Source organism: Vitis vinifera, chromosome 7 (genome assembly GCF_030704535.1).
Source record: "Vitis vinifera cultivar Pinot Noir 40024 chromosome 7, ASM3070453v1".
Taxonomy (NCBI): Eukaryota; Viridiplantae; Streptophyta; class Magnoliopsida; order Vitales; family Vitaceae; genus Vitis; species Vitis vinifera.
In genome coordinates, this window is record NC_081811.1 from 19,446,985 (window position 1) to 19,458,213 (window position 11,229).

The following is an 11,229-nucleotide window of genomic DNA, read 5'->3' on the forward strand; positions in this document are numbered from 1 at the left end:
GTGAAAGAAGACTTGGTCGAACTGATTGGACTTCAGTCAAACAAGTTTCAACCAAGGGCATTTATGCAAAAACGATAAGTACTCGTAATATCATCGACTTTATCTTCCAATCAAACTACTCTATCTGTCCACATCAGCATACATGTCATCCAATAGAACCCATTGTGACCTCCTTAAGTCACCTCCCTGTGATTTATCGTCATTTAAAAAAGGGCATTTAGGGAGACTCAGAAATATGCACTAACATTCACTGACTCACTTCCGCCAATGACACAGCTCGATTGATCCACATCAGCATGGGGTCTTACCAATGACATGGTACCGTGACGTTTGTAAGTCACCTACCGGTGACTGTATTTCCATTCTAGAAGGTCCGAAGTTTTTAACTCCTACTTTCTTTCTGGTTTCGCCGTCGCCTGGGATTTCCTCGAATTTTCTGACCTATTTTCTAGTCTTCCAACATGTAAAAAAGAGGAAAAGAGAGAGCAAAAATAAAATCTGAGAAAACGCGAGAAAAATGTCTCCGACGGCAGCCAAACAAGCGGAACAACTCAGGCTAGATGGCAACACTTACTTCAAGAAGGGTCGTTTCGCTGCCGCAATCGATGCTTATACTGAGGTAATATACCTGTAAAAAGTCGTTTGGTGGCTGATAATATGGATTTAGAAAAGAAACGAAATGAAACTTAGAGGTTTGGGGTTTTCAATGGCCGTTTTATAAAATAACAAGTTTCACATCTTTTCTTTTCTTTCGATTGTTCCGAGGAACCAAACAGAAAATAGTATGTACTATCATTTTTCAATTGTCACGTTGTTGTATTTTTTTTGGATTTCAAGGCTATTACATTGTGCCCAAATGTTCCTATTTATTGGACGAATCGTGCCCTAGGCCATCGGAAACGCAAGTATGTATGGTTGCTTTGTTTTCTTTTAGTGTTGATTTTTATTGTTTTTTGGGTTTTAATAATCTGTTTCTCCACAGCAATTGGACGAGAGTGGAGGAGGATTGTAGAAGAGCTATTCAACTCGACAGCAATTCTGTCAAGGTATGAAATTGAATTTTTAGTATCTTCTACCATTTTCATGGTATGGTTTCCGGGTTTTGATTGTATTGTTGTTAAAAGTCCATTTTTTTCTGATAAATTTGCTTTTTCTTCTTGCTCTTTCTGCTGCGGAATTGGTGTTTTCTCTGTATCTTCTAGTTGTTGAATCTCGAAAATGAGGCAGTTTGTTGGCATAATTTGTGTTGAATACTGCAATTCTGTCTTTAATTTTCAATCTTCTTCCATTTTCTTGAATGTGGCCATTTACTTGCTTAAAAGCTTCTGACTCCATGAATTCATCACTAAAGATCTTCAATCCAAATTCTTGGTGAGCGCTCAATGGCAGCTGCTTCCTGTATCTGTCTTTTTGTCTAGTTCAAGAATTTATGGCTATCATTTTGAGAAATTATTCCGGAAGTTCTGTTTGTGTTATTTGTTGGGATTTTCCGAAATTTTTTAAAGTAGTTTTGAATCTTAAGTTTTTATTAGTGTGAGACTAGTTTGATTTTAAATTCAATCTGAGTTATTGATGGGTTTTCTATAAGCTCTGTGTTGGTTAAGATATGATAGGTGTCTTAGAATCTTGAGTTATAATTAGTGCTTTGATCTTTTGTGCAGTTCCTTTGCTTAACAGTTTGTAAGTTGAGTGTGTGATTAAATTATATAAATTATTATGATTGAAGTTCTCTTCAAAAAGCATGTTAAAAGAACATTGTTGATGAGTAAATATTTATATTGATCTTTTGGCTGTCAACTCGCAGTAACAGGAAAAACACAATGGTTGTTATCCATTGGTGAATGTGTTATTGTCTTTACTTTTTGTTTTCAAAAGCCTATTATCGAACCATTTTGTGGGTGTCTTTCATCCATGATACTTGTCAAGAAGGAAAGTATCTCTTTTCCCTATTATGATACTCCACGTCTATTTATATAATGATTTGGAAAGCTTTGGAGTCTTTATAGCAATGCTGTTAAATTCATGTTGAGGTAAGAAGTAGGGCATGACTAGTTGGCTAGGTTGTTTTCAAGAAAGAGCACGGAGCACCAAGCTGAGGATCTGTTTCTTACTAATCTAAGGTCAAATTTCTATCAATTTTCATGAGAGTTTGTTACGTTGTTACTAAACACAAATGAAAAAATTTAAGGTTTTTGAAAAATGGAAGTGACAGCTGTACTATATAAAGTTTGGAAATGAGGATGTGACTTAATTTGTCCTGACATTCTTTTGTCGTTATTTCCACTGCTGAATGAAACTCTTTTGCAAAATAGTTTAAGAGAAAAACTAAGAGGGTAACTTAGGGTTTGTTTAGCACGATTGCTTATCATTGTTTCCTCTGATGATTTAGGTTTTTTGCAAAATAGTTTTGTAGAGAAAGGCTAAGAGGCTAATCTAGTTGATGCCAATTTGACACTCTCCTTGTGCATATAATACCCACTTGTGCCACATCCTTTAATGTGACATATTGGATTCATTGTTGAATCACCTAACACACTGCCACATGGCTAGTGATCCAATGCCACTAAATCAAATAGTTCTCCATTCATATGATTTCACATGTTTTGCATGGTCATTTGTGCATTCTATGTAATCATTTTCCAATTTACCTCTTTTGTCAAGACTAAAATGACACAACATTGATGCATTGGGCTGATGTCAGTTAATCTTGGATGCCTACATCATTAGGATGTCTGCTCAAGGTGCATGCAGAAGGAGCTTCAATTTACGCATCTTTGGCATTGGATGAGATTATCTTTGCCAGAAAATTGTTCCTTATGAGGGGTTTCTCCTCATGCATGAGGAGGAAGGTCTCTTCTTTCCAATTTGTAGTGGTAATCCTTGGGGTGGTATGGACTTGAACCCCCTAGAGTGAAGTGAAAGGTGGCCTTCAAATTTGTATTGTTGCATGGCTGTTCTAATTATTTTTGTACTCAACTTTCTTTTTAGGATGTAGAACTTTGGTTTTATCCCACCTCTGTGGCCTTCAAATTACTTTTTTAAAATGTACTTTTAGGTAAAGTAGCATTTAAAAACAATCTTTTCCTTTCTTTTGCCACAACACAAAAAAAAAAAAAAACTGTCTTTATAGATCGAATTTAAGAATTTCAGGGCCTTTCACCCTTTTTTCCGGATAACTCTCTTTCTAAAGAAACATGAGTTCAGTTTTCCCTCCTTTTCCTCTTGATTCATAGGTTAGAGATGCAGGCCTGAAGATGCTTATGAATTCCACGTTTATGGTCATGCATGTTTGTAGTTATACATCTTGATGATTTCATTTTAGTGTATTGGTTGGGTCCTAGCTGAAAGTTATGGTGTATTATAGTTAGTAGCAAAAGGGGTGGCAGATGTGTTAGCAATCACAAAATAGAGAGCCTTCAATTTATTGCTTTTGTAGGGGGTTCCTCCCTTCCCCTCCTGAAGTTTTGAGTTCATAGTTTTAATTTAACCACTTTTAGTTAAGCATTTCCCTTCAATCACTGGAGCAGGTAGCTTTTCTTACTTTTGATCAGAGGCATGCAATGGGGTGGTGGGGGCGGCGCAGGAGAAGGGGACAGCAGGGGCAATTTCTCACACTTCTTTGTATTTATTTATTTTATGGTAATACAAGGTTTATTTCTGATTAAAAAAATAGTTGTTAGTAGCAGACTAATCGAGACTTACAAGAATGGTTAAAACTTTAGTAAGGTAGTTGTAGAATAGTTGAAGTTATATATATGGTTAAAAATCTCTCTTACCCATCAAATATATATATATATATATATATGGTTAAAAATGTTAAGAATGTTTTCATCTTGATTGGTAATTTTGGGTTAAAAGTAGATTTCACTTGATATAGTTTCCTATGTTGGTTTTCAATGTTTGCTTCAGTATGAAATTAGTTCATCATGCATGTAATTGTCTCTTAAAGCTGTATATCAATAAAAAAAAAAAAAGAAAAAAAAAAAGTGGAATTGCCTCTTAGAATTTTTAAGTGCCCATGAAATTGCTTATACATTCATATTTTTTACAATGCATACCAGTTCTTCCTCAATTTATTTCATGGGAGTGTAGTACCTTATGGTAATGATATGGTACCCTACATAGGTCCAAAAAAGGAAAAAAGAAAAAATCAATAATAATAGAAACTGTCTGGCTATATGAAATGAGTTGGCCATTGTAGTTGCATTGTATGCATGGAATTTAAATATTAAATAGATATTTTTTTGTCTGTTGTGTCGTAATTATCTTGCAAGGTGCTTCTGCTGCTAGAAGGCATAGATTGTTCTATAACAAGATCCTGGGTAATCCTTCCAATGGGTCCTATCCTAAGGTGTTTATTTTTCCAATTATGGTTTGCAGCAAGAAGTTTTTGGGTTATTGTGTGTTTTTTGTTTTGTTTGTTTGTTACCCTTCTAAAAGTGTGGTTGCATTTTACTACTACAATGGGCTGGTCAGACAATTTTAATACTGTGGTGTCTGTAGGGTACTTTGCCATGAGTTTAATTGCCTTATTATCATCACAATGTGCTTCAATTTAGTTTCTTATCCAGTATTAGTATTTAATTTCAGTTTTCTTTCACTTCTTGGATTATTATGATCTCACAAATTTGAGTCATATTTTGCCACATGACAGGCCCACTACATGTTAGGACTAGCATTATTACAGAGGGAAGAATATGCTGAAGGAGTGAAGGAACTTGAAAAGGTATGAGATGATCCATGCCCTGAATTGTACTTGAATATTCTTTTTTATCAGTGTTATTTAGTTCTTGAATTTTTTTTCTTGGCAGTTTTGGACAACTCACATGATGAAATTCATTTTTTATTTAAGTACTGGGAGTAATTTGTTGGTGAAATCAATAAAATTTTGGACCTATTCATTTGTTTAACAATGGAATCATCTGAAAATAGCATATCCTTGTCATTTTAGGAAGATAATATATTATTTATGGTAGTGATATTACCTGTAAAAATTTTAAGATCTTGTGATGGGGGAAAAGCCTTTTAAAGTTTATTCAAGGAAGAAAGTGAAGACCTAAGTAAACTTTAAGTAGGATTAATATTAATTAGGATTGATATTTCTTGGAGTCTAATTAGGATTAGCTAGTTGAGTTATAATATAATTAGAATTTGAGTCATGATAGGTTATTAGAGTCCTAGTATACTTTGGATTTCTTAGAGAAGCCTATAAATAGGCTAATCAATGTAAATCAAAGGAATGAATTTGATGAATAATATTATACTTTCTTTCATTGCAAGGTTGCAATCCTCAATGGTGAGACTCCATTGATTTTCTTCTAAGTGAGACTCTTAGAAGGCCTTAGTGAGACTCTAAGGTTTTCCATCTTTTCTTTATTGTTTCTTCTTTCTCTCTATTTCTTATCTTATAATTTTCTCTACCATAAAATTTATTCCTTACTCCTCTCCTTACACCCTAGAAATAAAACCCTAGCCCACCTACCCTTGAGTGTAGGCAACCATCCTAGGGTTGTCCTACATCATCTTGACCATAGTAAAATTGGAAAACCAGGGACAGGGACATGGGGACGTAAAAAAGGAGATCCTATCAACTTGTTCCGACCTAGGATAATAAGCTCATGGCTTGGTCTTACTTCACCGTCAAGCAATGGAAGAAGACTTCCATCTCCTAGTTGCTTTGTGTTTCAATATTCATTAATAATTGTTTAGTTCTATTATGGCAATAAACTTTTTTGCCCCCTTTTTGCGTAGGCAGTATGGAGAGAAACTTCTGAATCTATGGTTTAAGGGTTGAGTAATACTAAAACTATCTATGGTCAAGAGTCACTTAAAAGTGATTTGAGTAATACTAAAACTGTGGAATATATCTTAAACTAGTCTATGGTCAAGTGATTGCTTTTGATTATTTGGGATCAATCATGCACATTGCTAAGCGGAGATTGAGGAGTCATTGCCCATGGAATTAGATGGAAGATCAATTGTTAAGAAGTGTTTTCGTAATGGTGTGGCTGTCAAATACCCTAATTTGAGAGAAAATTTTACATGACAACCGTAAGATCTTCCTTGCTTTAGGAATGTTGCTTAGTTAAAAAAAAAAATAGTAAAGCTAATGGAGATGGTAATGGATGAGTGAGAAAAGGGAAAAACATGGAATAAGAAATGAATGGATCTTGAGGGCTCAAGGTAAGCAACATTTGAGGACAAGATGAGGCTAAATTTGCCCATGATGGTTTGTGTAAAAGAGTCTAACAAGAGAGTCAATGAAGCATGATTTAGTTCAAGTTTGAAGGTGTTTAAAGGATGTTAAGGAGACCAAAGAAGACTTGGGTCTAGATAGTGAGAAAAAACATGATGTCTTTAATTTATTTGAGGGAGCAATGCAATTTCTCATGCAATCTAGCTAAGCTTTAGGGCTTTGTTGTTAGTTTACTACAATTGCTTTAATTTTTTTAATTCTTCTCATTTCATCAGGCCATTTGGACTAAACAATTTGGTGCTAATGAGCAACATTAGTCCATGTAAATGAGTCTTTACTCATTGATCTCAAATACGCTAGTGTTGGAACTTCCAAGCACTGTTTTGGTTTTGGGAATAGGTTTGAAGAGGATAACATTATTTTTAATCGGCAATCATATATACCCTAGATCTATATATAGGAGTGCTTGATTTTGTGGACATTGACTTTGAAGATTTCCTAGGGTGAGTGAATCATTATGGCATGGTGTTATCTAAAGTATCTATAGGATGCACTTTAACAAATGGTATATGTAATGAGGATGGATCTCTAAGATATATATTAAAAATGATAATTAGTATTAGTTGCAATTAAGAAATAATAGTATTAGTTTGAATTAAATTAGTATTTATAGGAGTCAAATTAGGAGTAACTAATTAAGTTATTGGAGAATTAGAATTAGAGTCATAATAGGTTATTAAAATCCTAGTAGATTTTGGATTTCTTAGAGAAACCTATAAATAAGGCGAATTAATGTAAGCCAAAGTATTAATTGGTGATTAATAATATTACATTTTTTTGCATGCTTAACAATTTTCAATGGTGAGACTCCTAGAAGGCCTTAGTGTGACTCTAGCGTTTCTATCCATTTTTGTTCTTATCTTCTTTTTCTATATTTTTATTTTATTTTATTTCGCTGCCATAAGCTTTGTCCCTCATTCCTCTCTTCAAACCCTAAAAGATAAATCTTAGCCCACCTATTTGATTATAGGCTACCATCCTATAGGGTTGTCCTACATCAATATGCCAACATTGTCAACATTGTGTTTATGTCGCTGCCATTGCAAAGCACTCACAGTTTCATGAACTTCTCCTAAATTGTTCATCTTTGCAATAAGTGATGGTTCTATGATTCTCTTTTAGGAGGACATTTGGTTAGGTAATCAACCTCAAAGGATTCTCTATTCCTAGCTCTATCTCGAGGGCCTGGGACACTCCTATCTCTCATATCTTTATCAGTCTCAGTCTTCTTATTGATTAGACTCTGACCTTCACCTAAGATTGAAGGCCTTTCCATTCTTTGGCTCTCCTTGCATCAGGCTACCTCTCCATTGTTTTTAGATGAGAAGCCTTGGACCTTGGCTCCCGTAGGTCTCTCTTTTCCTCTCCATTGTTCTTCTATGCCTTTTCTTGGGTAAACTTTACCTGGAAGTCTAAAGTTCAGCTCAGAGTCAGAGCCCTTGCGTGGTTAATGAGTTGAAAAATGGTTAATACCAATTCTCTGTCACATATTAAGGGGCCTTCATAGATCTTAATCCCAAGTGCTGTGTCCTAGGCACAAATAGCAGTGAAACAGTGGATCATCTTTTCTTTTATTATCCTGTGGCTTTTGCAACATGGAGCGGGAAGATGGGGACTTGTCTTAGGTCCTTCCTATGGTATTTTAAGTAGGTTTGTGGATTGTTGGATTGAAATTTTACTTCGGCTCTCAAATTGCAAAATACCCTTGAGATGAAACTCTTCTTTTTAACTAAAAAATCCTTCTAATAATTGCACTAACGTACAATAAATTAGGGTTAATTTCACTTAGACCCCCCAAGCTTTAGTGTAAATCCAACTAACTAATATTGGTTTCAAATTTTGTCAGTTAGCACTCTTACAAATTTATTCTGTCTATAATTTATTTCTTAGATTTTAGGTAGGTAGTAGTATATTTAACAGTTCTCTAAAAAATAAATTTTATTTTCGAAAACATAAATTTATATATGAAATAATAGGGATGCTAACTAACAAAATTCCAAACCAACAGTGGCTTAGCAGATTTACACTAAATCTCAAGAGGTATGAATGAAATTACCCCAATAAGTTATGAGTCTGTTTGTTTCGACACTGCATAAGTTTTTCATATCTAGGAGGGACCTTCTAGTTTTTCATATACAGAAAGGATGAAAACCAAATCGAAGAACATGATAGAAATTGTCCTTGATATAATTTATCCATTTCATTTCATTGCATTAGATTCCAGTAATAGACACAAACTACACAGCTGTTTTCAGGATGATTGATTTTTTTTCCCCTTACGAAGTTTTTACTAGGTTAGAAACATGGTTAGGTTGTTATATAGTGGATTTTGTGCTTGTCGATTATAAGCATTATGATTTTTTACAATCTCTTATAAAATCTGCTTGAATAGGCTTTGGATCTTGGGAGAGGTGCAAACCCTAAAGGTTATATGGTAGAGGAGATCTGGCAGGAACTTGCAAAAGCAAAATACATGGAGTGGGAGCACGAATCTACCAAGCGCTCATGGGAACTGCAAACTTTGAAGTATGAGTTCATTTGTAAAATGTATGTACGTTTTTCTATTAGCTTCTTCATTATACTTATATCTGCTTGTGTTTCAGGGAAGCCTGTGAGACTGCTCTTAAAGAAAAACATCTATTTGATAGTTCTGAACTGGAAGGCTTCTTAGATGAGATTCCTAGATCCAATTTGGAACAGTTAGAGGCTCTAGACCGAGTGTTCAGAATAGCTGCAGAAGCTGACTTACCGACTGATGTGAGTACTGTAGCTCCTTTAACATTCCCTAACCCCCTTCCTTTTTAAATTAAATGCTACCTTATTTTCTTCTAGAGAAACTGAATAAAGATTTTCAGGTTCCGGACTACCTATGCTGTAAAATTACACTTGATATTTTCCGCGACCCTGTCATTGCTCCAAGTGGGCTTACATATGAGAGAGAAGTGCTTCTTGACCATCTGGAGAAGGTTACATTTGATTTTAACTTTGCATGCTCAAATCTGTAGATTTCCCATAATTTCATTGGCACATTTGTGTTAATCTCCAACGTTATGATAATCTAGGTGGGCAAATTTGATCCAATTACCCGAGAGCCACTTAGTCAATCTCAGCTAGTATCCAATCTGGCCATAAAGGAAGCAGTCCAAGCATTTCTAGATGAGCATGGATGGGCTTATAAAACAGATTGAAACTCTGTTGCCTGACAGGGAAATCAACAATTTTTGTGGTAACTAATTATCAATCTCTGATCAAGGCTGAGTATCTCTTTGCTTTGGTGTGTCGATGGTCTTCTCATCGTCTCCTTTATTTGCAAATTTCTGTCTTGCAAAGCCGGAGTGTCTTCCTTGCCCCTTGGAATTGTACAGGTAAAGTTGGTATTGCAACAAGTTTATATTGTGCTGCTTGTACAGTTATATATCGTACTGAAAGATTGATATTGTTAACTCTTTCTAATAGTTAATCTAAACCTACCTGCTCAACTGCTTTGTTCGATTCCCTTTGTTCCATCTTCAAATGCATAACTGCTTGTACAGTTATGCATTTTTTTAAATAGAATTTATTGTTCATGTGGGAGTGATTTTGAAAACTTTAAACTGATTTCTATGTTTGCAAGTTTTGATGCTTTTAAAAATTTAGAAAATTACTTGAAATGAGTCTTGGATAATCACTTGCTGGATGATACTTTGTAATTATTTTTTTGTCATGTAACACATGACTCGAAGCACTTGGATTTTTGTCTTCTGTTTTTTAATTTATGCCAAAATAATAAGGCTATGTTTGATTCTCGGAAAATTTAAAAGAAAATGTGAGGAAAAAAAAATAGAGAGGAATAGTAGAAGGAAAAGGAAAGGAAAATAAAATATAGATTTAAAGTCCAAATTTATATGTTTCTTCAAATCCATCAGCACTTATTTTCTATCATTATATAAAGATTAAATAAATTTAAAATATATACATTTTTAATAAGTTTTAAATATATTTTATTTTCTTTTGTATTATTTATAATGAAATATGAGAAAATTAGTTCTTTTAGTATTTTTTTTTCTTAATGCTTTCCGCCAATCAAATATACCCTAATTAATTAGAAGAACAATATTCCCATACATTAAAAATATTATTTTTTTTCTAAAAAAGTCAAAATCACATTTATCATAGTTTTGGCAAGTGTTTTTGATTAAGTTTTTTTAAAACTATATAATGTGATATTAAATTGTGTTTTTGGGAGTATTTTTTATTTGAATTGTAACGAATAATTGTTTTTTTTTAGGAAATATTATAAGTGATTTTTTAATTTTTTAAAAATATTTCTAAAATTTTGTTAAATACATAGTTTTTCTTTGGACGTTATCTTTTTCTAATTTTTTATGTTAGAAATATTTTTTCAAAGAATTGTCAAACAAACTCTAAAATAACTTTAACTAGTGTTTATTATTGTTATTTTTGGATTAAATTAAATGAACCCTCCTAAATCATACCTAAACTTTTTGTCCCACGTAAACCTCTCAATTATGTAAATGAGTCATCAATAACACCTTTGTCGGCAAGCTGTTCATCTCAGTAATGTTGGACCCATTCTCAAACTTATATGATATGCCTATCGAGAAGCAATTTAATTTGCCTTAAAATATAGCTCACATCCAAGCTCCTAAACTCCATGAGAATTATTCTTTTTAATTATTCCCTTGTTCTTATTATATGCTTTGATTAATTGCATAAGTGCTCTTAAGATATTTTGATACTTTTAATTGGAAATAAATTTTCATGTATTTTTTAAAATTAGAAAATTTATTTAAATTGAAATGTGTATGATCAAGAAATTTTATTTTAAGAAAAGATAAATTGGAAAATGATTAGGAGTTGATTTTTAGAGATTTTAATTTTATTTAAAATCTTCTCAAATCTTTGAAATCTTTAAGAATAAAATCTTTATAGAATAATATTTTTCCTATGTTGCACAAGATTTCAATGTGAAA

The 11,229-nt window shown here is 33.4% G+C and overlaps 1 protein-coding gene across 2 annotated transcripts; it reads left to right on the forward strand.

Moving 5' to 3' along the window:
• The first annotated feature begins 393 nt into the window (after window positions 1-393).
• On the forward strand, window positions 394-9,748 carry LOC100248721 (E3 ubiquitin-protein ligase CHIP-like). 2 transcript variants are annotated; one of them, XM_059738233.1, is made up of 8 exons: window positions 394-619; window positions 838-905; window positions 983-1,046; window positions 4,655-4,726; window positions 8,649-8,782; window positions 8,860-9,013; window positions 9,112-9,222; window positions 9,319-9,748. In XM_059738233.1, the coding sequence occupies exons 1-8, from the start codon at window positions 518-520 to the stop codon at window positions 9,442-9,444; spliced, it is 831 nt and encodes a 276-aa protein (XP_059594216.1). In that variant the 5' UTR covers window positions 394-517; the 3' UTR covers window positions 9,445-9,748. The 2 variants fall into 2 exon arrangements, with proteins under 2 accessions (XP_059594216.1, XP_059594217.1); XM_059738234.1 differs by lacking the exon at window positions 838-905 and having other exon boundaries at window positions 395-619.
• The last annotated feature ends 1,481 nt before the right edge of the window (window positions 9,749-11,229 follow it).

What these genes read in the sequence shown, in the direction of transcription:
- LOC100248721 (XM_059738233.1), top strand. Translation starts at nt 518, where the DNA reads ATGTCTCCGACGGCAGCCAAACAAGCGGAACAACTCAGGCTAGATGGC. An exon ending in TCGACAGCAATTCTGTCAAG is followed by an intron (nt 1,047 to 4,654) that starts GTATGAAATTGA and finishes GCCACATGACAG; the next exon opens with GCCCACTACATGTTAGGACT. An exon ending in TTCTTGACCATCTGGAGAAG is followed by an intron (nt 9,223 to 9,318) that starts GTTACATTTGAT and finishes ATGATAATCTAG; the next exon opens with GTGGGCAAATTTGATCCAAT.